At 42.3% G+C, this 27,147-nt stretch overlaps 1 protein-coding gene across 1 annotated transcript in view; it reads right to left on the reverse strand.

The window, feature by feature from the left end:
- Positions 1-887: 887 nt before the first annotated feature.
- LOC140486021 (cysteinyl leukotriene receptor 1-like) overlaps positions 888-27,147 on the reverse strand; it is a 47,136-nt gene continuing 20,876 nt past the window's right edge. The window contains exon 3 of the mRNA XM_072584559.1: positions 888-7,245. Coding sequence (XP_072440660.1) covers positions 6,253-7,209 — 957 coding nt within the window. The 5' untranslated portion in view covers positions 7,210-7,245 and the 3' untranslated portion in view covers positions 888-6,252. The remainder of the gene's footprint in view (positions 7,246-27,147) is intronic.

The raw sequence follows: 27,147 nt of genomic DNA on the forward strand, positions 1-27,147 counted from the left end.
ACAACCGAAGTAAAGCTCGCTGGTCTATAATTACCAGGGTTGTCGCTACTCCCCTTCTTGAAGAAGGGAACAACATTTGCTATCTTCCAGTCTTCTGGTACTACTCCTGTAGACAATGACAACATAAAGATCAAAGCCAAAGGCTCTGCAATTTTCTCCCTGGCTTCCCAGAGAATCCTCGGATAAATTCCATCTGGCCCGGGGACTTACCTATTTTCACATTCTCCAGAACTGCTAACACCTCTTCCTTGTGAACCTCAATCCTGTCTAGTCTAAGTCACCTGTATCTCAGTATTCACCTTGACAACACTGTCTTTTTCCAGTGTGAATACTGAGGAAAAATATTCATTTAGCACTTCCCCTATCTCCTTGGACTCCACGCACAACTTCCCAATACTATCCTTGATTGGCCCTAAATCTTTTTCTAGTCATTCTTTTATTCCTGATATACCTATAGAAAGCTTTAGGGTTTGTTTTAAGAGCAAACCTAACTATTCTTGTCCCTCCATTTAACTGAACATTCTTTCACTAGTTACAGTGTTAAGAAGACTCAAGGTTTAACAATTAAAAATTAAGCATCCAATGTCAACAATTACCTTGAAGTATCTACAGGCAAAACTGTGTCATGGTATTTGAAGCAACTACATTTGGGGAACAGTTAATATATAAAACTCCTCTACCCCATTGTTAAGACAAGATTCAATAACAATTATAAATAGCAAGAACAGAATGGATAGTGTTATTCAAGTTCCTCCAGTAAGACTCAAGTTTGTGGAGACAAATTTTTTATTCAAGTTTTTTATTTAAAAATGAATTGATAACAGGGCAAATTTAGAATAAAAAATAAAGACATATAAATGTAGTAAAATGTTACAACAGTGTACAGATTCAAAAGTATACACTTATGGAATAAATGGTATGCTTTACACAATTCCATTTATTTGGTATAGACAAAAGTCAATTTTACACAATAAAATGTGTCTTTCACTATGTGTTATATATTTGAACATCAACATCAATTGGATGTGGAATTGAATTCTTCAGTTTTGGAAAAGAACCATAGTGTCTCCTTTCATTCATTTGTATCTTGAAGAAAAGGACAAACCTGTGCTCTCATCATAAGACATAGGAGTGGAAGTAAGGCCATTCGGCCCATCGAGTCCACTCCGCCATTTAATCATGGCTGATGGGCATTTCAACTCCACTTACCAGCATTCTCTCCGTGGCCCTTAATTCCTTGTGACATCAAGAATTTATCAATCTCGGCCTTGAAGCCATTTAGCGTCCCGGCCTCCACTGCACTCCGTGGAAATGAATTCCACAGGCCCCCCACTCTCTGGCTGAAGAAATGTCTCCGCATTTCTGTTCTGAATTTACCCCCTCTAATTTTAAGGCTCTGCCCACGGGTCCTAGTCTCTTTGCCTAATGGAAACAATTTCTTAGCATCCACCCTTTCCAAGCCATGTGTTATCTTGTAAATTTCTATTAGATCTCCCCTTAACCTTCTAAACTCCAATGAATACAATCCCAGGATCCTCAGCCGTTCCTCATATGTTAGACCTGCCATTCCAGGGATCATCCGTGTGAATCTCCGCTGGACACGCTCCAGTGCCAGTATGTCCCTCCTGAGGTGTGGGGCCCAAAACTGGATACAGTATTCTAAATGGGGCCTAACCAGAGCTTTATAAAGGCTCAGTAGCACATCACTGCTTTTATATTCCAAGCCTCTTGAGATAAATGACAACATTGCATTCGCTTTCTTAATCACGGATTCAACCTGCATGTTTACCTTTAGAGAATCCTCGACTCGCACTCCCAGATCCCTTTGTACTTTGGCTTTACGAATTTTCTCACCGTTTAGAAAGTAGTCCATGCTTGTATTCTTTTTTCCAAAGTGCAAGACCTCACATTTGCTCACGTTGAATTTCATCAGCCATTTTCTGGACCACTCTCCCAAACTGTCTAGATCCTTCTGCAGCCTCCCCACTTCCTCAGTACTACCTGTCCACCTAACTTCGTATCATCGGCAAACTTCGCTAGAATGCCCCCAGTCTCTTCATCCAGATCATTAATATATAACGTGAACAGCTGCGGCCCCAACACTGAACCCTGTGGGACACCGCTTGTCACCGGCTGCCATTCCGAAAAAGAACCTTTTATTCTAACTCTCTGCCTTCTGTCAGACAGCCAATCCTCAATCCATGCCAGTAGCTCACCTCAAACACCATGGGCCCTCACCTTACTCAGCAGCCTCCCGTGTGGCACCTTATCAAAGGCCTTTTGGAAGTCTAGATAGACCACATCCACTGGGTTTTCCTGGTCTAACCTACTTGTCCTAGGGTTATTAAGGAATGTCAGGATCCAAGTTATCAATGGTGATAGGGGACTCTTTAGTCTGGGGCACAGGTAGACGTGTCTATAACTGACAGTGAGATATCAGAATGGTGTATTGCCACCCTGGTACCAGAGTCAAGGATGTCTCAGAGAGGTTGCAGAATATTCTCATAGGAGAGAGTGACCAGAAGGTCATTGTACACATTGGTACCACCGACATGGGTGGAGAAAGGGACGAGGTTCTGAAGTGAGAATATATAAAATTAGACAGTGGTTAAAAAGCAGGTCCTCAAGGATAGCAATATCTGTATTAATCACGGTGCCACGTGCTGGTGTGTGTAGGAATAGAAGAACAGTGTAAATGACTGTGTGGCTGAGGAGCTGGTGCAGGGGGCAGGGATTTGAGTCTTTGGATCATTGGAATGTCTTCTGGGGCAGAAGTCACCAATATAAGAAGCCTGAGTTGCACTTGAATTTGAAGAAGACCAATATCCTGGTGGGAGATTTGCTAGTGCTACTCAGGAGGCTTTAATCTAGTAAAGTGGAGGGGGAGGAGTGGGCGCAGGTTGTGGTGGTGGGCCCCAATGAAATAGTGAGAAAGAGATCAATCTGAGGCTGGTACAGATGAGAAAAGGAGCAAATCAAGTAGTTAAGGCAGGCAAGAGCAAGGCAGAAAATACGTTAAGACTGATAAATTAAACTGCATTTATTTTGATGCAGGACACTTGGCAGGTAAGGCAGATAAACTCAGGACATGGTTGAGAACATGGGATTGGGATATCATAGCTTTTACAGAAATGTACAGGGAAGTGCTGGACTGGAAGCTTTATGTTCTAAGGTCGAGAGGCTATAGAAAAGATGGAGAGCGAGGCAAGAAAGGTGGGAGTGTGGCATTTTATGTTAGGGATAATATTATGGCTGTATTTAGGGAGGATATTCCTAGGAATGTGTCCAGTGACATTATTTCAGAAATAAGAAAGGGACAATTACTTTATTGGGATTGTACTATAGGTCCCTACAATAGTCAGCAGGAAATGGTGAAGCAAATTTGTAAGGCAATCTTTGATATTTGCAAGAATTATAGTGTTGTATGTAATGATAGGGGATTTTAACTTCCCAAATATAGAATGATACTGCCATTGTATTAAGGGCTTGAATGGAGAGGAATTTATTGTGTGTACACAAGAAAATGCTCTGATTCAGTATGTGGATATACCAACTAGAGAAGGAGCAAAACTGGATCTTCTCTTTGGAAATAAGGCAGGGCAAGTGACTGGGGGGGTCAGTGTGGGAACACTTTGGGGCCAGTGATCATAATCTTATTAGTTTTCAAGTAGCTTTGGAAGAGGATAGACCAGATCTAAAAGTTAAAGTTCTAAATTGAAAGAAGGCCAATTTTGATGGTATCAGGCAAGAACTTTCAAAAGTTGATTTGGAGAGGCTACTTGCAAGTGGGATGCCTTCAAAAAAATGAGATAGTGAGAACGCAGAGACAGTATGTTCCTGTTAGTGTGAAAGGAAAGGCTGGTAGGTGTAAGGAAAACTGGATGACTAGAGAAATTGAGGCTCTGGTCAAGGAGGAGGAGGAAGCATATGGTAGGTATAGACAGTTGCGATCAATTGAATCCCTTGAGGAGTGTAAGGACAGTAGGAGTATACTCAAGAGGGAAATCAGGAAGGCAAAAAGAGAATATGAGATAGCTTTGGCAAATAGGGTTAAAGAGAATCCAAAGGGATCCTACAAATACATGAAGGGCAAAAGAATAACTGGAAAGAGAATAGGATCCCTTAAAACTCAACAAGGCTGCCTACCTATGGAACCACAGGAGATGGGTGAGAAGCTAAACAAGTATTTTGCATCAGTATTTACTGTGGAGAAGGATATGGAAGCTAGAGAACTTGTGGAAATAGATTGTGATAGCTTGAGAACTTTCCATATTACGTCTTAAAGTGCATAAAATTGGATAAACACATGGGACCTGATCAGGTGTTCCTTAAAACTTTGTGGGAAGCTACAGAAGTGACTTCTGGGCCTCTTATTGAAATATTTGTATCAAAGATAGCCACAGGTAAGGTTCTGGAAGACTGGAGGGTGGCTAATGTTGTGCCACTATTTAAAAAAAGGAAATGTCAGAGAACTGTAGTCCTGTGAGCCTTACATCAGTGGATAAGCTGTTGAAGTAGATTCTGAGGGACAGGAATTATGCTGTTTAGTAAGGACTGTTGAGGGATAGTAAACATGGCTTTGTGCATGGGAAATCATGTGTCACTAACTTGAGTAGATTGATGAAGGCAGAGCAGTGGATGTTGTCTATATGGACTTCAGTAGAGTGTTTGACAAGGTTCCACATGGTAGACTGAATGGCAAGGTTAGAGCACATGGAATCCAGGGAGAACTAGCCAATGAGATACATATTTAGCTTTAAGGTAGGAGACAGAGGGTGGTGGCACAGTGTTGCTTTTCAGACTGGAAGCCTGTTACCAGCAATGTGCCACAAGGATTGATGCTGGACCCACTGCTTTTTGTCATTTATATAAATGATTTGGATATGAATATAGGAGGTATGGTTAGAAAATTTTGGTATCATTTGCAAATTGATTTAGTACTGGACAGTGAAGAAAGTTATCTCAGAGTACAACAAGACCTTGATCAGATGGGCCTAGGAGTGGTAGGTGAAGTTTAATTTAGGTGAGGTGTTGCATTTTGGTAAGGCAAATCAGGGCAGGACTTACTGGTAGGACCCTGGAGAGTGTTCCAACACAGCGGTGAACCCCTCTGTTAATTAAACCAAACACCCAGAAAAGCTCACCTTCTCTTGTAATCTGTTAAAATACAAATGACAGGGAACTCCCAAACTTCACTTTTTAAAGAAAATAATATCAATTTATCCCTTAACTCTAAGTGAACATTAAACAACTATTCACAACTCTAAATTCCCATCTTCTCTTAACTGCTTATTATCTGCCTCCAACTCTATAACAATATGTTGTTCCAATAAACACATCAATTTAATTTCAAAATCATACAGCTGCTGTCGTCGGTATCTCTTCTTCTGGCTGAAGATCTCCTTGGGAAATCATCTTTCTTTTACTGCGAGTATATTTTATATGAGAGGGTGCCTCGTAATCTGTTAAAGTATGAGTGTTTTTGGGTCTGTCTCGATGGCAATTACTCTTGATGGTAGTTACTCTGTCACTCATACTTTAACAGATTACGAGGCAAGCTTTTCTGGGTGTCTGGTTTAATTAACAAAGGGGCTCACCCCCGTGTCATAACAAGAGTGTTGTCTTGCAGAGACCTTAGGGTGCCAGTTCGTAGTTCCTTGAAAGTGGAGTCACAGTTAGACAGGATAATGAAGTTGTTTGGTCCACTTAGCTTTATTAATCACAGTATAGCAGTTAGGATGTCATGTTGCTGCTGTCCAGGACATTGGTTAGCCCAGTTTTGGAATACTGCGTTCAGCTCCAGTCTCTCTGCTACAGGAAAGAAATGGCTAAACTTGACAGGGTGCAGAAAAGATTTACAAGGATGTTGCTAGGGTTGGAGGGAGAGGCTGAGGTTGTATTCCCTAGAGCGGCGGACGCTGAGAGGCAAATTTGGAGGTTTATAAAATCATTAGGGGCATGGATAGGACAAATTGCTAAGGTCTTTTTCCTAAGGTGGGGGAGTCCAAAACAAGAGAGCATAGGTTTAAGGTGAGAGGGGAAAGATTTAAAGGGAACCCTGTGGGCAACTTTTTCCAAGCAGTGTGTACAAGAATAGGAAGGGATTAGAGGGATGTGGGCCATGTGCAGGCACTGGGACTGGACTCATTTAGGATTTCTGCTCAGCAAGGATGCGTTGGATGCAAGGGCCTATTTCCCTGCCCTACAACTCTATGACTCTAATTAGACATACAAATGAATAGCAGTATAGATTCAGCTATTATGCATCACGCGTCTGAATGCATTATTGATTATTGTTCTTACCTTGCCCCTGAAGGTCTCTGCTGCAAAGTAATACAAAAAAGGATCTAAACAGGAATTGATTGCTGCACCACACAGTGTAATGACAACACATTTCTGAACAAAACAACTGGCTTGGGAAGTATGTCCCAGGTTCAAGCTGATGGCAATGTGGGCAGTTCGGAGAATGTGATAGGGCAGAAAACTGGTTAGAAATATAACCATTACAATAATAATCATAGCAATAGCTTTTCTGAGGGAGCTCATGTTTTTGCGATGTTTTGATTTAGAGACTAGCAAGGCTTTAACAACTAATGTGTAACAGATTATGATAATAAAGAAGGGAATAATACAACCCACAACCAGGGCAAGTAAATTCATTGTAAATACTATACAGTCAACCCCATCTTTGAGGTAAAAGCATTTTGTTTCGTTATTTTCATTGACGTAACTGCCACGTATTAGAAAAGGACTTGCTGTGATACTCACAAATACCCATATTGCAACACATATGATTTGAACAGATTTAACACTTCTAAACATTAAAGCTTTCAGTGGATGCACTATAGCGAAGTAGCGCAATATGCTCATGAGAGTCAGAAAATAGATGCTGCAGTACATGTTGAGGTACAGAGCATATGACATGAATGCGCATAAAAAATCTGCAAGGTTCCACTTGCTACCATTCAAATAATAGTGAACCCGCCAGGGCAAAGTGCAGACAAAGAGCAGATCCGATATTGCCAGGTTCACTGTGACGATGCTGATTGCAGTCTTCCTCTTGTACAACTTCAGGAATATGTATAAACAGAAGACATTTTCAATAAATCCAAAAATAAACACGATAATATATGTTGGAAGGTAGATGTCAGTTTTGAAGATGTCATCGTTCTCACATGAGCTGTTTCTCCGGGTGCTGGTGTTATTCATGCTCTGCTTTGAGAAATTCTCTGTACTTGAATTTTTCTGTAGAAGCAAACCACTATTTTTAGCAATATTAAACCTGCTGAGAGTTTAAACATTCTCATTGGGTTGATTTTACATTGAATATAAAAACGCTGGTGCATTGCTCATTTAGAGGCAAAACAAATGCAGATGCTAGAATCCAAAGTAGACAAGCAAGAAGCTGGATGAACACAGCTTGCCAGGTAGCATCAGGAGGATAATTTACTAGATGCTGCCTGGTTTGCTGTGTTCTTTCAGCCTCCTGCTTGTTTACTATGGAGCATTGCTCATAATATTATTCTCAAATCTGTCCAGCAAATTTTAAAAGTTGATCCTTGTCTTATTTTGATGTTTTATGCAAAACTGTGAAGCATGCAGACCAAATTAATAGCTTTTTGTTTTTGTGACCTCAGCCCTTTTCTATGAATAGACAAAAGTGACAGTAGACTTCCAATTATGGCAAGCTTTGAGAGTTGCCAGACTCCACGTTTCATTCCAAAATAATTATTCTGAGAAACCAGAGGCTTGCCAACCATAAACCACAGCATGACTTGGACAGCAACTTGGATTTTTCAGCAATAACGATTGCTCCATGCCTAGATTTTCAACTTTTTCCATCAAAATTGTTCTAGGTGCGGGTGCTGCCCTCTTACCTTGTTTTCTCCTCACTACTCGTCCAGTGCCTGTCCTTTTAATGTATCACCTCATTCCATCTTTTTTGACTGTTCTTTAAAATCCTTATTCTCTATTCCTCATGCAAAGGGTTCGTATCGAGATATTTCAAGAGTCAGAGGCATACAGCACCAACAAACATTCTTTCGTCCAACTCATCTGTACTGACCAGACATCCCAATCTGATCTAGTCCCATCTGCCAACATTTTGCCCACATTCCTCTAAATTCTTCCTATTCATATAGCATCCAGATATCTTTTAAATGGTGTAATTGTACCAGCCTCCACTGCTTCCTCTCACAGCTCATTCTAGACATGCACCATCCTGTGTGTGAAAAAGTTGCCTCAGGTCCTTTTTAAATCTTTCCCCTCTCACCTTAAACCTATGTCCTCTAGTTTTGGATTCCCCCATCCTAGGAAAATGGCCTTGGCTATTCACTGTTTCCATGTCTCTCGTGATTTTATAAACCTCTATAACGTCACCCCTCACTCTCTGATGCTCTAGGGAAAATAGCACCAGCCTATTCAGCCTCTCCCTATAGCTCAAACCCTCCAGTACAGGCAACATCCTTGCAAGTCTTTTCCATACCCTCATGTTTAAAAACATCCTTCCTCTAGAAGGACAGTCAGAACTGTGTGTAGTATTCCAAAAGTGGCTTCACCAATGTCCTGTACAATTACTACATGATATACCAACTTCTATACTCAATGTTATGACCAATGAAGGTAAGCGTGCCAAAGGCCTTTTTCACCACCCTGTCTACTTGCAACTCCACTTTCAAGGAACTGTGCACTTGCATCCCTAAGTCTCTTTATTCGGCAATGCTGCCCAGGACCTTACCACTTACCACTTGCCTTAACAAAATACAACACCTTACATTTATCGGAATTTATCTGAACTCTATCTATCACTCCTTGACCCATGAGCCCATCTGGTCAAGGTCCCATTGTACTTGGAGATAATCTTCTTCACTGTACATACATTTTTGTCCTTAAATTTCTCCACAAACTTCAATGGATTATGATCAGTGTATATGATTGTCTCAGATACATTATTGGTAACATAAACATTGAAATGTTGTAACGCCAACACCAAGCTCAAAGTCTCCTACTCAACTGTTGAATATTTCTGATGAAGGTTCAACTTCCTGCGTGTGTCTGCCTGCATATGTGTGTGTGTCTGTGTGTGAGTAGTGCAGTTCAGTGGGGTCATTTATAGTGTGACATGAACCCAAGATCCCAGTTGAGGCCATCCCCATGGGTATCCAACTTGGCTATCAGCCTCTGCTCAATCACTTTGTATTGTTGCCTGTCCCAAAGTCGGCCTTGGAGGGTGGTCACCCGAAGGTCCAAGGTTGAATGTCCTGGACCGCTAACGTGTTCTTCAATTGGGAGGGAATACTCCTATCTGTTGTTTGTTGTGCGGTGTCTATTCATCCGTTTCTGTAGTCTCTGCTCGGTCTCACCAATGTACCAGGCCTCAGGGCATCCTTGCCTGCAGCGTATGAGATAGACAACGTTGGCTGAGTCACATGAGTATCTGCCGCGTACATAGTGGGAGGTGTCCCCACGTGTAATGGTGGTATCCGTGTCCACACTCTGACACGTCTTGCAGTGCCTACCGTGACAGGGTTGTATGGAGTTGTCCTGAAAGCGGCAGTTTGCTGTGAACAATGATCTGTTTGTGGTTTGGTGGCTGTTTAAAGGCGAGAATTGGAGGTGTGGGGAAGGTCTTGGCGAGGTGTTCACCCTTATTGATAATGTGTTGCAGGCTGTGAAGAACAAGAGTAGTTTTTGACTCTTGGGAAGTACTGGACAACGAAGGGTACCCTTTCAGTTGTAGTGCGTGTATGTCTCCTGAGGAGGTCATTACGGTTTCTTGCTGCGGCACGTCGGAACTGGCAATCGACGAGTTGAGCATCGTACCCCGTTCTTATGAGAGCATCTTTGAGTACTTCCAAGTGCCCGTCAAGTTCCTCCTCATCTGAAGAGATCCTGTGTATGTGTAGAGCTTGTCGGTAGGGGATGGCCATCGCGACCCTACAGATTTCTTAGAGAAATTCAGCATCCGTGGACCAGTCAAGCCAGGAACATTCCTTATCACAATGGACATTTCAGCACTCTACACCAGCATCCCTCATGATGACAGCATCGCGGCAACAGCCTCAGTACTCAAGACCAACAGCTGCCAATCTCCAAGCACTGTCCTACAACTCATCTGCTTTATCCTTGACCACAACATTTTCACCTTTGACAACCACTTCTTCATCCAGACACATGGAACAGCCATGGGGACTAAATTTGCACCTCAATATACCAACATTTTCTGGCAGAGGTTCGAACAAGACTTCTTCTCTACGCAGGACCTCCAACCAACACTGTACACCAGGCATATTGACAACATGTTTTTCCTCTGGACCCCGTGAGGAGTCACTGAAACAACTACGAGTGATATCAAAGAGTTTCATCCCACCATCAAACTCATCATGGACTACTCTCTCGTATCTTCTCATTCTTGGACTTCCATCAAGGATAGGCACCTCAGCACCTCACTCTACCGCAAACCCACAGATAACCTCACGATGCTACACTTCTCCAGCTTCCACCCAAAACATATTAAAACAGCCATCTTCTATGGACAAGCCCTATGCATACACAGGATCTGTTCAGATGAGGAGGAAGGTGACAGGCATCTGAAAGTAATGAAGATGCCCTCATAAGAACAGAGTACAATGCTCAACTCATCGACCGCCAGTTCCGACATGCCACAGTAAGAAACTGTAATGACCTCCTAAGGAGACAGACACGAGCTACAACCGACAGGGTACCCTTCATTGTCTAGTACTTCCCAGGAGCTGAAAAACTATGCCATGTTCTTCATGACCTGCAACACATTATCAATGAGGATGAGCACCTCACCAAGACCTTCCCCAAGCTTTTAAACAACCACCAAACTACAAACAGATCATTGTTCACAGCAAACTGCCCGACTTTCAGGACAACACCATACAACCTTTTCACAGGAGACATTGCAATTCGTGTCAGAGTGTTGACACGGATACCACCATTACACATGGAGACACCACCCATCATGTGTGCAGCAGGTACTCATGCAACTCAGCTAACATTGTCTATCTCATACGCTGCAGGCAAGGATGCCCTGAAGCATGGTACACTGGTGAGACCAAGCAGAGGCTATGGCAATGGTTGAATGGACCCCGCACAATAATCAACAGACATTAATGTTCCCTCCCAGTCAGAGAACACTTCAGTGGTCCGGGACCTTTGACCTCGGACCTTTAGGTGACCATCCTCCAAGGCCGGCTTTGGGACAGGCAGCAATGCAAAGTGACTGAGCAGAGGCTGATAGCCAAGTTGGGTACCCATGGGGATGGCCTCAACCGGAACCTTTGGTTCACTTCACTTCACACAACAGGTGACCCCACTACACAGATAGACAAACACACACTAACACACATACACAGATACCCCTATAGACATACAGACACACACACACACACTCCTACAGACCCATAACTCACACAGATCTTCTCACATTCACAAGCTCTCTCTCACATGCTCACACTTACACTCTCACGTGTTCCCTCTCACACCCCTTTATGCTTACACACAAACATACACACACTCTCTCATAGACACTCAACCCCTACAGACACACATATGTAAGTTTGTAGGGTGAATTTCAGCTTGCAGAATTATATGTTATTTTGTTCAAAAACTGCATGAATACATGTAAAATTCTGTAAATCCCTTTTTTAGATTAGAATCAGTCTGAACATTGGGGCACAGACAGCCTCACACAGGGCACCTCACACCTTAAATGCATTATCTGGGCCAACATGGCACCTATTGTTAAAGTTCACTTGAGAATGTAACTTTAAGGAAGTTCTGGAATTTCCATATGAAAGAACTGAAACCAACATGCCCATTCTAAAAGATGAGAGACTTAACAAACAATCTGGGTCTTTTTCAATATATAATTTCAGTTACATCACACTGTAACTTTTGCTATAAATTCTATGCCCTACGATCTTATACTCCACAACCACCTGATGAAGGAGCAGCGCTCAGAAAGCTAGTGCTTCCAAATAAACCTGTTGGACTATAACCTGGTGTTGTGTGACTTTTAACTTTGCACACCCCAATCCAACACCGGCACCTCCAAATCATTGCTTTTAAAGTTTACCTATCACTGGAAGTAACACTAACACCTTATCTCCGACAGTAAAATTGCAAGTTTTTGATTTCTTGTCTGCTTCCTGTTTCATTGTACGCTGTGATACTTTTAAATTCTGTCCCACTCTATTTAACCGTTCCCTAAAATGTGACACAAACTCCAAATATGTGGTCTCTGAATTCTGACTCATCAATTTCTCCTTAATCAACTCTAGCGGTCCTAGCATTTCACACCAAAAAACTCATTCCGACTGAATCCAGTCGATTCATTTGGTGCATCTCTGATGCCAAAAAGTACAAACGGAATTCCTTTATCCCAATCATCTGGAGAGTCTTGGCTATAAACCCTCAACATGATCTTTAATGTCTGATGCCACCTTTCTATCACTCCCTGTGACGCTGGATGGTATGCAGTCAATTTGAATTGTTTTATTCCTCAGCTGAACATAATTTCCTTGAATAATGTTGTTGTGAAGTTTGACCCTTAATCTGATTGTATCTCTGTGGGTAGTCCATATCTAGTGAAAAATTTGAGTAACTCCTCTGCAATCCTTTTAAATGAGATATTGCATAATGGTATAGCCTCTGGATGTCTAGTGGATACATCCATTATTGTTAATAATTTCTGAACCCCACTTTTTGTTTTAGGTAAGGTTCCTCTGCAATCAATTAAGACTCTTGTAAAAGGTTCCTCAAAAACCAAGAATACCTATTAAAGGTGTGGATTTTATTATTGTCTGTGGTTTTCTGATTACCTGACATGTATGACATATCTGGCAAAATTCAACTACATCCTTGTGCAGTCCAGGTCAGTAAAAATGTTTTTGTATTTCAGCTTGGGTTTGTCTTACTCCTCTAAATGACCCCCTACTGGTAGTTCATGTGCCACCTGCAACACCTTTTTATAAACCATTGGCAATATGATTTGATGAATTTCTACTCATTTCTCATCTGCCTGAATATGTGATGGTCACCAATTCCTCATTAAGATATCATTCTTAAGATAGGAGCAGACCAGAATACATCTAGATTCTTCTGTGAATGCTTTTTGATACAATTGGTTTAGTTTCTGATCTTTTTGCTATAACTCAGTTAATTTCTCCGAACTAAAGAGGTCTGTTATGTCATCTATATGCTCCTGGTTTGTCTCAACCATTTGATCAAACAGGTTCTCTGCTAATTCCACTTCAACTTTCCTATCTGTACACTTTAATCTCTCCTGTTTCAACTGGTGACTTTGTGTCCTTGTTACCACATGGTTGAGAAAAATCCCAGGATATATGTCCTGCAATAGTTCCATTGCCTTAGTTTCCACTGGCTTTTCAAACATAGTAGGCAGCACTCCTACCAGTGAACCAGCTACATCATTAGCAAGGACAAACTGTATTCCTGGAGCTGAGAGTTTGTCCAGTACTCCCACCACGACTTCTCCACTCTTCACTGGACACTTTAAACTCATTCTACATAAATTGAGCACTTCTTGTCTCACCATGAAATTCTATTACTAGCACTTTTTTTCTGGGAATATCCCTTCAGAGGTACATATCTCCTCATCTTTCAACACCAAAGTTTGCAAGGACCCTTTATCTCTTAATATTGTAACCTCTTTACCTGCTGCTCCTGGCCTATGTGAGTAAACCGTACCTTCACGGGTATATGGTTAAAGAAGATCTGGCATTTCTGCCTGAACCAACCTCTGACCAGCTGTACATTCTGGTGCAGCTTTCTAACCTCCACTGTGCTTTCAGTTACCACTCCAACAAAATTCACTGGCTTATCCTCTTTTCCCACATCTGGCTTTCCAGTGCTTTTCCTAATCCATAATGCTGTGATTTCATGTGGCCCAATTTATTGCAGTGAAAACACCGAAGCTTTTTAACTTCTGTCCCCCCTCCAAGGGTTCCCTTTTTACCCTGTGGTAAGTTATCCTTATGATCGTCACCAAGATCTACCTTTCCTTTCCACATGGAGATTTCTCTTTTTCCCAATTTCGATCCCTTATGGATTGAAATTGATTCTGGAAGCCAAACTTTGAATTATGAACCAACTCAATCATCAGCCATTTCAGCTGCTAACCTTGCCGTTTTAACTTCCACTGCTCTTCCACATGAGTTCTCACTACCTCAGGAAGTGAATTTTTGAACTCCTCCAAAATAATCGTCTATGAGCATCATAGGTTTGCTCTATTTTTAATGCCCTTATCCACCTATTAAAATTACTTTGTTTGATCCTTCCAAACTCAACGTAGGAATTCACCAGGGTCCCTCCTTAGATTCCTGAAAAACTGTCTGTAGGCTTCTGGCACAAGCTCATGTGTAAAATGGCTTTTTTCACCTTCTCATATGCCCCAAATACCTCCTCTGATAGTGATGCAAATACCTCACTAGCTCTACCGACAGGTTTTATTTGGATCAACAAAACCCACATGGTCGCTGGCTACTGCATTTGTTTAGCCACCTTCTCAAATGAGTTGAAAAAGGCTTCTACATCTTTCTCAAATTTAGGCAGTGTGAATATTTTTGAATAGATATTTTTAATGAAAAGAGAACTTTTTTTATAAAATTACAAAACTTACGCTAAACATTACCCTATATATAAATAAAACAAAAACAGAGGACAACAACACAAACAAAACACAACTATACTCATGTACAAAATAAGCAAATCAATAAAAGTCATAAATAAATAAATAAAACAGCTCAACACAACAAAACATTAGCTCCTGATGTCCGAGAGCATTGAGTAATACACACTAGTTTATTCGAAATTCTCCCTTCAAGGGCATAAGTTCACTAAATTGGATCGTCATGGCTACACAAAAGCCCTAGTTAAGATGGCGGATAAATCTACATCCAGATAGTCCAAAAAGGGCTGCTATATCCGATAAAAAAATTCTATTTACTAGTGTACCGCATTCATCAAAAAATCCAAAGGAATATGTTCCATGATTAGCCTATGCCAACCTGACAGACCCGGGGGCTTTCAGAGACCCAACAAATTAGAATATTTTTCCTTACACAAAATGTGGGTATTAAAAACATTTTTTTCCCATGAGTGTCTAGAGAAGATATATTGGGTAGGCCCAGGAGTAGAGAGATAGGGTCCATCTTAACCTCGGTCCTCAAGACCTTCTTATAATTCTTATAATTCCTGGCACTCCAATATGTGCGGAGCACTCCAATATGTGCGGAGTCTGCAGCAAGACCACAGACAATGAGTGAGTACCAATACTTATTTTGCACTTAGGACATAATGAAGATACTCCCACCTTAAATTTTGAGACATTGTCTAGGGTCAAATGGACCTTATGCAGAATCTTTAGCTGCATGGCATGGGTCCTATTATAGATTGAAATTTTCCTCACTTTTTCGCAAACGTCCTCCCATGTCTCCTTAGAGACCTCAACCCCTAGTTCTTTCTCCCAAACCCCAAAAAGTCACTCAATGTCATCTGAAAGATCACCCCCTAACATATGATAAAGAGTGCTAATAGAGATGCACTTTTAGCATGAAGCATCCTCTTTGTAAGAGATCAGTAGGGATCAGTCAAAAGCGTGGTCCCTTTTTGAATAAAATCCCTGACCTGAAAAAAAGAAAAAGGTCTCTGCTAGCTAAACCATACTAATGGATTATTTGGTCAAAGAGCATTATTATTTCATCTTCAAATAAATCCCCCAAACAGGAGATTCCCTTAGCTGCCCAAAGCTTAAATACAGGGTCCATTATCTCCAGCTGAGAGTCCAGCATACCAGCTATGGGGGTAAGAAAGGATGTTTTGGATGTATTACCCTCACTTTGCCGCATTGCCCTCCATGCCTTAACAGTATTAATAATTTTCAGATTACAGCTATTTTCCTTAACTGTCTTTATCTATGAACGACAGGCTAACGAGGGGACATTTTGCCTGGGAGGCCTCAATATCTAGCCATATTGACACCGGGACCTCACAAACCCAGTCACTGGGAAGGATAGAAGGGAAGGATAGAGGGGAACTTAATTGATATCTTTTAATATCCAGGAGGTCCATTTCCCCCAACCCATGAGGCAACTGCAATTTAGCCAGCTTAATAAGAGGTGCCAAATAAAGAAGCTAAACCATCCATTAAGTCACTGAATGTTTGCCTCAGAAAAATTAAGGAGAACATTCGTATAGGGTATAGCAAATTATGACGGACATTCATTTTAGAATATTGGAAGCACTTGCTATCACTCAAGATCTTGCTTAATCCTGTCAAACAAATGGGCAAAAATTGACCTTAATCAACTGATCGAAGACAGGAGTAACAAAGATGCCTAAATAAAGAAAATCCCCGTATAATTCACTGTCCACATCAAATATTCTTCTAAGACCCCCATGGCCTCTGATTTTGAGGAATTAATCTTATAACCCAAAAAGGAGCTCAACAAAAATCAATACATTGTATCAAATGGAGTACTGAGACCACTGGATTTGACAAAAAAAAACAAGACCATCATCCGCATATAACATGATCTTATGCGATTTTGACCCTACTTCTGGGGCAGCTATAATAGGATCCCTCCAGATAGCCTTGCCAGCGGCTCAATCACCAGTCTAAAATGTAATGGTGAGAGAGGACAGCCTTGTCGACTGCCCCTACAAATATTAAAATTACTAGATCTCACACCATTGGTGAGGGCCGCCAGCAGAGAATCACTATAGAGGACCCTCACCCACCTAATAAAAACCTCCCCCAATCCAAATCGTTCAAGGGAATAAAAAAGATTTGGCAACTCGACCCCATCAAATGCCTCTTCTGCATCGAAGGAAACCATTAATCCCTGAACCATATTCAGCAGCCTTCTAACATTATTAGAGGATCTAGGGCCCTTTATAAAACCAGTCTGGTCATCTTTAACAATGGAAGGTAGCACAGTTTCCAATCTTAATGCAAGAATCTTAGACAAAATTTTAAAATCAGAAATTAAAAGTGAGATGGGCCTATAGGAGGCATATTCTTCTAGGGTCTTCCCTTTCTAAAGAAAGAAATATTAGCCTCTTTTAAGAATGGCGGGAGGCAATTGTAGCTGTACGAGTAATTATACATGCCTAACATTGACCCTGACAATACATTTAAAAATTCTTTGTAGAACTTGCTAGAATGACCATCAGAGCCAGGTGCCTTTCCACTCTGCATCTGTTTCACCTGAGGAAAGGCTGAGGCACTTGGGACTTTTCTCATTGGAGAAAAGAAGGTTTAGGGGAGATTTGATAGAGGTGTACAAGATGATTAGGGGTTTAGATAGGGTTGACAGTGAGAACCTTTTTCCGCGTATGGAGTCAGCTGTTACTAGGGGACACATCTTTAAATTAAGGGGTGGTAGGTATAGGACAGATGTTAGGGGTAGATTTTTTATTCAGCGGGTTGTGAGTTCATGGAATGCCCTGCCAGTAGCAGTGGTGGACTCTCCCTCTTTATGGTCATTTAAGCAGGCATTGCACAAGCATATGGAGGTTATTGGGCTAGTGTAGGTCAGGTAGGCTTCGGTCGGCGCAACATCGAGGGCTGAAGGGCCTGTACTGCGCTGTATTTTTCTATGTTCTATGTTCTATGTCCTGTACCTCTTGCACTGTTAAATGGGCATTAAGGAAAGACGCCTGTTCAGAGGTAACACCTGGAAGATCCAGGTTCTTAAAGAAAGACTTCACCTTGGCCCATCCATTCTCACAACCTCCAGACTGGTACAGTTCAAAATAAAATTTCCGAAATGAGGCATTGATCTTTTTAGAATCACAAGTGACCATCCCAGTCCCATCCCTAATTGAGGTAATGGATTATGGGGGACATTCTTTCTCCTGGCAAGATATGCTAGCTACCTGCCCAGCCTATCACCGCGTTCAAACAGTCATTGTTTCGCAAAAGAAGGTTCCTTCCTTGCTGTCTGTGTAAGCGTGGACTTCAAGATGGATGGAAGAGCTGTAACCTGCTGCAGCTTAGCCACTGATGGCTTATCAAAATAAACCTTCTTGGCTGCCTTCCACTGCGCTTCAAGAAGGCATTGCTGCTCCCCCTTCTACTATTTCCAACTGGCAGAGAAAGTAATAACTATCCCCCTGCAACAAGCCTTAGCAGTCTCCCAAAGAATAAATGGGTTACTGGCCACGTGCAGATTGGTGTCTAAAATACCTTAAATTCACTGAAGAAATATTCAATTAACTTACTGTCCTTAAGAATAAAGCGATCCATTTGCCAGTGCCGAGAGACTGCAATTTTGCCCTGAACCTCAGTCTCTAAACATACTGCAGCGTGGTTGGAAATAGTGATATTTCCAATTGTATAGGATGTTACCAAATCCAAGGATAATGCAGGGTTAGGAAAAGATCAATCCTAGAATGACACTTGTGCGGATTAGTAAAGAACATAAAGTCCCTACCCATGGGGTGGAGACACATCCAGACATCCACCAATCCCACTAGTCCACTAGTTGCTTAGAATGTAAAGAAAGTGTTGGGCTTCTAGGCACTCTATTCATTGCAGGGTCCATGAGGCAATTAAAGTCTTGCCCTATAATTATCTGCTGCAGCGCAAGACCCATCAGTTTAGAGAATGCATCTACCAAAAATTAAAGGGGTGTGCTAGGGGACAATAAACATTCAAACTACCATACTCTTCTCCATGTATTGAGGCTTTAAGAATGACAATACTCCATACTCATCTTTAATCTGATCTAGCAACTTAAATGAAAGATTTTTCCTAATAATAAACTCCCCTGCTTCGAGCATTAAAGGAGGAGGAGTACACCTGATCAAACCCATTGTGCAATTTCAGATGTTCCTTATCATCGAGATGCATCTTTTGCAAAAGTGCAAGGCCCACCCTCTCCTTTCAAGGTTAGAAAGCACCTTTTTCCTCTTAACTGGTGAATGGCTCCCTATTATATTCCAGGTACACCATTTGAGGATACAATTAGCCATGACTCTCTCTAACATCGTTTGAACTCCAAAAAAAAGGAAGAGTTTGACGTATCAATTACTGAGCATAAAAAAGACTCATGAAACCGAAAAAATACAAACTAAAACTACTACAACTAACATACTAATATCTACGTATGTAAAACAGCCAACAAACTAAATGGCACTTTTTTTTTAAGATTCCCACAGTGTGGAAACAGGCCCTTCGGCCCAACAAGCCCACACTGACCCTCTGAAGAGCAACCCACCCAGACCAATGCACCTAACACTATGGGTAATTTAGCATGGCTAATTCACCTAACCAGCACATCTTTGGACTGTGGGAGGAAACCCATGCAGACACGGCGAGAATGTGCAAACTCCACACAGACAGTTGCCCGAAGCGGGAATCGAACCCAGGTCCCTGGCACTGTAAAGTAGCAGTGTTAACCACTGAGCCACCATACCACTTAATAAGGGGCTCTACCCCCTGCCCACAGGGGGCACTTACATCTCTCCAAAACACCTTCATAACTCCTTCTAGCTTGAGCCACATCCCAGGCTCAGGCCAAAAAAGGAGAGAGAGAAAAAAAATTAACCAGAAATTTAAAAGTAGACACTCTACCATCCCCAAATATACATTAACACCCATTAATATCAGAAAAAGTTCAGAAACATTTTCTTTAAGAGGAGGAGAGAGAGAAAGGAAAGGAAAAAGAAACACAGTTGTCCACATCATTTAAGTTATCCGATTTATTTTGAAGTATCCAAACATTTTTCACTTTTTCTGAAGTGAACACACAGACCCATCATAAGTGATATGAAGCATCGCTGGATATGAGACCTGGGTTCAATTCCCACCTCAGGCGACTGTCTGTGTGGAGTTTGCACATTCTCCCCGTGTCTGCATGGGTTTCCTCCGGGCGGTCCGGTTTCCTCCCACAGTCCAAAGATGTGCAGGGTCAGGTGAATTGGCCAATCTAAATTGCCCATAGTGTTAGGTAAGGGGTAAATGTAGGGGTATGGGTGGGTTGCGCTTCGGCGGGGCGGTGTGGACTTGTTGGGCCGAAGGGCCTGTTTCCACACTGTAAGTAATCTAATCTAATCTAATCTAATCTAATCTAATCTAATCTAATATCTCAGAGAATACTGGATACCAAGGTCTCTCAGTCTTCTCTTGGCTTTATCAAAGGACTTCCTTTTACGAATAACAGCTGCAGAGAAGTCATGAAAAAACATTATCTTGGAACCTTTGTAAGTCAGAGCCTGTGGATCCTTTGCCTTTATTCTGAAGGCTTCCATAACATTAACATTGTCACTGCAACTGTGGAGTCATACTAGGTCTGTGCGAGGGTGCTGGTCTGAGCTGGGCCTGCGCACTGCGACCCGATGAGCCCTCAACTTTCACCCAGTCAGACTCGGCCTCCAGACCAAGAACCAGCTTTCAAAGAAGCTCGCTGGCTGGTCAGCTTCTACTCCATCCGGTAACCCCACGATGCGGAGATTCTTCCGCCTACCTCTGTTCTCAAGGTCGTCGACTTTTTCCAGTAAGGGAAGGACTTGCTTCTCCAGTACTTGAATCCTTTCCTTTGAAGAGTTGATCACGGTCTCCGAAGCTGCAGTTCTTCTTTCAACTTCTTCAATTCGGCATCCAAGACCTTCCAGCTGCTCCTTGTGCTTGTGGGGCATGGCCACAATTGAGTCCAGCCTAACCGCGGAACTTCTCCTCGTTGACTCAATCATGTCTCGCGGTTTCACAAACTCCGTAGCCAGGGCCTGGTGGGTAAGCGACTCTAATAGACTGCGGCTGTGGAAGTGTCCGACGTTTCCGGTGAGTGCCTCGTGTGTTGGGACTTGTTGGAACCTTTGCCTTTTGTCATATTTCTTTAATAGAACAGACTTTATACTAAATTTATACAAGTTCTACAACTCTAAATGCCAAATTTTCCACAGAAATAACTTAAGTGGGGAGGTGAGAGTACTACTTTGCCTGAGTTGAGATGCAAAGCTCAGCAAAGCAGACCTCAGATCGCCACCATCTTGGATCATCTGTGTCATGTGAATATATTTAAACAGATTCTGACCAGGCCTTTGGTTCTCACGGATTTGCTCATCCTCACTCCTTCTCAGTAAGCTTACCTTCAGCCTTCATCTTCATCTTTTTGAGCTGACTTTCCCGTCTAAGTGCCAATATCTGAAGTTCAAACTCCCTCTCTTTCTTCTTCTCTCCCCTCTCTCTCTCCTTTTTGTTCTGCTAAAGTGATTTGTTCCTTTTCTCTTTCCTCTGCTTTTAATCATAATTCAAAGTTTCATTTCTTTCGCCTTTTCCTAGTCTTTTGCCTGGGTGGCACAGTGGCACAGTGGTTAGCACTATTGCCTCACAGCGCTAGAGACCTGGGTTCAATTCCTGCCTCGGGCAACTGTCTGTGTGGAGTTTGCACATTCTCCCTGTGTCTACATGAGTTTCCTCCCACAGTCCAAAGATGTGCAGTTTAGGTGAATTGGCCATGTTAAAGTGCCTGCAGGGGAATGGGTCTGGGTGGGTTGATCTGTGGAGGGTTGGTATGGACTTGCTGGGCCGAAGGGCCTGTTTCCACACTGTAAGTAATCTAACTCAAGCTGCTTAATTTTCAATTACATTTTAGCCATTTCTAAAGATTCTGATGGTGTTTCCAGCAAATTTAAGTGCTGAGCTATTACTGTAATTAATACTGTAATTTCCTCATGGAAGGAGGCAGCTCTAACTCCAGATTGTCTGCTAATTCCAGCAGCTTAGATTTATTCACCATTTCTATCGCTTCCAAAGTTCACCCCCAGTAGACTCTTAGTGACTGGAAGAACAATTGCTATCCCAAACACTGTTCAAACCAACCGAAATCAACACCCTGAACAAAAGACACTAATACCTACTACTTGCTGCCTTTGAGTCCAGCAACCCTAATCCCAAATCGGAACTGGAGAACAAATCCCACAATGAGTCCCTAGTTTTGTGTAGACTTGGCCAGAACACCCCAAAACACTTCAAGAAGGTAGCCCAGAGCCGACCTTTCTAGTTATGAATGAAATACAAATAAAAGAGAACGGAATACAGAATAACAATCTATCCAAAAACCCAACAGACTATCCCAGCATCATTAAGATGCTGTTCCAAATTCCTGCGACAATCCCCATAAACACCCCTTGGCAAAAAATGGTAAAATCAAACACAGGGTCTTACAGGGGAGAGAGAGATGTCAGAGGGATTCAGCATGAAACACCTTCTTCCATGTCGCTGTTTCTTTCAGATTCCCAGCTAAGAACTGACCAGCAGCTCTGAACAGGGGCACAGATAGGGTAAATAGGCAGAGTCTTTTCCCTGGGGTCAGGGAGTCCAGAACTAGAGGGCATAGGTTTAAGGTGAGAGGGGAAAGATATAGAAGAGATCTATGGGGCAACTTTTTCACACAGAGAGTGGTACATGTATGGAATGAGCTGCCAGAGGATGTGGTGGAGGCTGGTACAATTGCAACATTTAAGAGGCATTTGGATGGGTATATGAATAGGAAGGGTTTGGGGGGACATGGGCCAGGGGCTGGCAGGTGGGGCTAGATTGGGTTGGGATATCTGGTCGGCATGGACAGGTTGGACCGAAGGGTCTGTTTCCATGCTGTCCATCTCTATGACTTTATGCTGAAAACCCAAAACAAACAAGAAACAAGCTGAGCTGGGAAAACTGGCCACTCACTTTCATTGTACAAGTGATTTTTTTAAAACTTTAAAGCTTCTTCAAGTAAATGAATCCAGACATCTTGGCAACTCTGCCGCATACAACACTTTTGGAAAAAACCAAGGACAACCTCACTTTGTTAAAGGAACAGCATCGTCACACCATAAACCCGACACTCACAACCAAATCATTCATAGAAAGGACGAAAAGAAGTGGACATAGCACTGATCCTTGTGGCACAAGTCACTGGTCACAAGCCTCCAGTCTGAAAAACATTCCCCACCCCCACCTCCCCCACGACCTCCCTCCATCTCCTACCCTCAAGCCAATTTTGTATCCAATTGGTTAGTTCCCTGTGGACTCTATGTGATCTAACCAGTCTACCATGCAAAACCTTATATATAGACATCTACCGCTATGTCTTCAATTTACTTTGTCATCTCTTAAAAAAACTCAATTAGGTTAGTGAGCTATGATTTCCCATGCACAAAGCCATGCTGACTATCCCTAATCAGTCCTTGCCTTTCCGAATGCACGTATAGGGCAGCACGGTGGCACGGTGGTTAGCACTGCTGCCTCACAGCGCCAGAGACCCGGGTTCAGTTCCTGTCTCAGGTGACTGTCTGTGTGGAGATTACACATTCTCCTGGTGTCTGCGTGGGTTTGCTAAAGATGTGCAGGTTAGGTGAATTGGCCATACTAAATTGCCTGTAGTGTTAGGTGAAGGAGTAAATGTAGGGGAATGGGTCTGGGTGGGTTGCTCTCTGGAGGGTTGGTGTAGACTTGTTGGGCTGAAGGGCTTGTTTCCACACTGTAAGTAATCTAATCTTTTAAAAAAACTCTCCCTCAGAATTCCCTCAAGTAACTTACCCACCACTGATGTAAGATTCACCAGTCTATAGTTCGCTGGCTTTTCCTCACAGCCCCTTTCTTAAATAATGGCACCACATTAGCCACCCTCCTGTCTTCCAGTACCTCCCTTGTGGCTATCAGTGAAACAAATATCATGAAGTCAGAAGTCCCACAACACTAGATTATAGACCATCAGGTTTATTTGAAATCCCAAGCTTTTGGAACACTGCTCCTTCACTAGGTGAAGCCACTGAAGCCCTGGGGGAGCGATAATACAAGGTGATCCTTTCTTATTTTTAAGTTCTACCCTTGTAACTTCACTGGATGATCTCACAGGATTACCCTCGCAAAGTACAGCCGTAATCTTCTCCCTCATCAAAACCACCATTACCCCTCCTCTCTTGCCTCCCTTTCTATCAAAAGAACAAAAAAAAGAAATATAACACAGGAACAGGCCCTTCAGCCCCACAAGCCAATGCCAATTGTCATGCCCTAACTAAACTACAAAAACAAACCTTCTGCCCTATTAGGTTTGTATCCTTCTACTCCCCCCTGTACATTTAACCATCCAGATGTTGTCCCATTCCCCCCCCCCCCCACCCACCCTAGTTGAAGCAACACACTCAAAAGACACAGTGTTTTACCTCCTTCATCTTTATTCCAGGCCCTTGAGGGAGAGAGAACAATTGTCCAAGTGCACAGAGACATGAGTCATGGTCTTCTCTGGAACAGCAGTTTTTTAATGAACTATTTCGTCATTTTACAGGGAGGAGCATCCAGATAAGGCAACATACATATTGATTGAGTGACCGTTACAATCAGCGAGTGTCAATAGCAAAGATTAAGCCATCTGCTGTTACACAATGAATGTTCTTAACCTTAACTGGCTTCACATAATGAATACTTCTCACCTTGTTAAACTGACCTTACATACTGAATGCTTCTAATATTGTGAAATGGCTATACATAATGAATGTTTTTCCAGCTTGTTAACCCACTACCCTCACCTCCAGCACCCCATTGTTAACTGCAAGTTCTTATCTGATCTGAGTCATGCTCAGCTGGACCTCTTATTTCACAAAACTCAAAATTTAACTCTTTCTCTCCCTGCTCATACTCGATACACATTCTCATAGATGCCTCTTAAATGTCACCAATGTGCCTGCTCACACCACCTCCTCAGGCAGTGTGTTCCAGGCTCCAACCTTTCTCTGTGAAAAACCTCCCTCTTATATCTATCTGAAAATTTTCCCCCTCTCACTTTGAACTGTGCCCCCTTGTAATTGAAACTTCAACCCTGGGGGAAAAGCCTCTGACTATCCACCCTATCTCTGCCTCTGATAATTTTTCAGGCCTCTATCAGGTCTCCTCTCAGCCACTATCTTCCCAGTTAAAATAATCCTAGCCTTTTTAACCTTACCTCACAGCCAGTGTCCTCAAGACCAGGCAACACCCTGGTGAACCTTCTCTGCATTCTCTCCAAAGCTTCCACATCCTTCTGGTAGTGTGGTGATCAAAACTGCACACAATATTCCAAATGCGACCTAACAAGGGTTTTAAATAGCTGCAATGCGACTTGCCAACTCTTATACTCCATGTCCCAGCTGATGAAGGCGAGAATACCATATACATTCTTAATCAACTTGACCCCCTGTGTTGCCACTTTTAGGGAACTGTAGACCTGCATGCCCTGATTTGTCTGTATGTTAACATTCCTAAGGGTTCTGCCATTTACAGTATAACTCATACCTGAATTTGATCCTATAAAGTGCATCACCTCACATTTGTCTGAATTAAACCTGATCTGCTATTTCTGTGCCCAAGTCGTCAATCTATCCATACCTTGCTATATTCTTTCACGATCATCAGCACGATCAGCAACTCCACCAATCTCAGTGTCATGTGCTAACTTACTAATCAAGACCCCTACATTTTCCTCCAGATCACTTATATATACTACAAGCAATGAAGGACCGAAGACTGATCCCTGTGGAACACCACTAATTACCAATCTCCATTCTGAAAAACACCCTTCCACCATGACCCTCTGTATTCTATGACCAAGCCAGTTTTGTATCCATCTAGCCAGCCCACCCCAAATCCCTTGTGATTTTAGTTTTTGTACTGTCATGTGGGACTTTGTCAAATGCCTTACTAAAGTCCATATAAATAACATTCACAGCCCTTCCCTCATCAATTATCTTTGTTACCTCTTCAAAATATTCAATCAGGTTGGTGAGACATGACCTTCCCAGACTATGCTGTCTGTCACAAACTGGTCCATTTTCTTCCAAATGTGCAGATATCTTGTCATTTAGTATCTTCTCCAAGAGCTTCCCCGCCACAGACGTCAGGCTCACAAGGATATAATTTCTTGGATAATCCCTGCTTCCTTTCTTAACAGAGGGAACAACATTGGCTAATCTCCAGTCTTCTTGTGGTATCCTTCCTATAGCGTCTGAACCTCGGTGCATTAAGTTGCCAGTTCTGTCTATTCCCGAGCCATGTTTCTGTAACTGCTATATCATCTCCATCCCATGAACACAATCATACCTGGAGTTCATCTGCCTTACCTGTCAGGCCTTTTGCACTGAAGTAAATGCAGCTTAATTTATCAGTTTTACCTTGTTCTCTGCCAAGTTAGTTTCTGCATTAGCTACTAGACTTGCTCCCCTAATGTACTGTACCAGCTTCAGACTTTTCTCACTAATTGCTTTGATTCCCACCTCCCCTTTCCAGTTTAAAGCCTCCCAACACTAGCAAATTTCCCCTGAAGGATATTAGTCCCTTTCAATTCTGGAACCCATCCCTCTTATACAGGTCACTTTTACCTTAAAAAGATCCAAAGGAGCAAAAAGTGTGAATTCATGCTCCCTGCACCAGCTCCTCAGCCACACATTTATCTGCTCTATCCTCCTATTCCTACTCTCAGTAGAATGTGGTACCTGTAATAGTACAAATATTAAAGATCTCTTTCCGTGCTGTATACCCGTATGACTCTATGATGTACTTTTTAACCTCCTGCCTAGTTTCCTATATTCTGTCTGCAGAACCTCATCCCTTTCTTAACCTAGGTTATTGGTACCATCATGCACAATGATGTCCTGCTGGTCACTCTCCCCTTTCAGAAAATTTTGCACCGTCTCGGAGACATCCTTGATCTTGGCATCAGGGAGGCAACAAACCATCTTGATGTCTTACTTAAGGGCACTGACAGATGCTTCTGCGTCCAGTCTAGAGAGTCCCCTCTTAAACTTGGGTTTTCTTCCTTTGCTTCTACATCAAGCAACTTATCAATGATTTCAAACTTTACCTAACTTGCTCTCTGTCTTCAGTTCACTGCCTATGTTAGTCTCTCACTCCATGCAAGCCCTCTGACACACACTTAGGCGTATTGTTTCATATGACCTCTCAATTCATGTAAATGAAAGATGCAAACAGAAACATCAAGTCTCCCTCCCTCCCAACATCATCCCTGTCAGACACTCCTGAGATGGGACAGTATCGGATCACATATAGAGTAAAGCAAACGCTACCCTTTTAAAACAGTAAAGTAAAGGTTTCCATGACTCTTGAACTGAAATGAA

Source organism: Chiloscyllium punctatum, chromosome 15 (genome assembly GCF_047496795.1).
Source record: "Chiloscyllium punctatum isolate Juve2018m chromosome 15, sChiPun1.3, whole genome shotgun sequence".
Classification (NCBI taxonomy): Eukaryota; Metazoa; Chordata; class Chondrichthyes; order Orectolobiformes; family Hemiscylliidae; genus Chiloscyllium; species Chiloscyllium punctatum.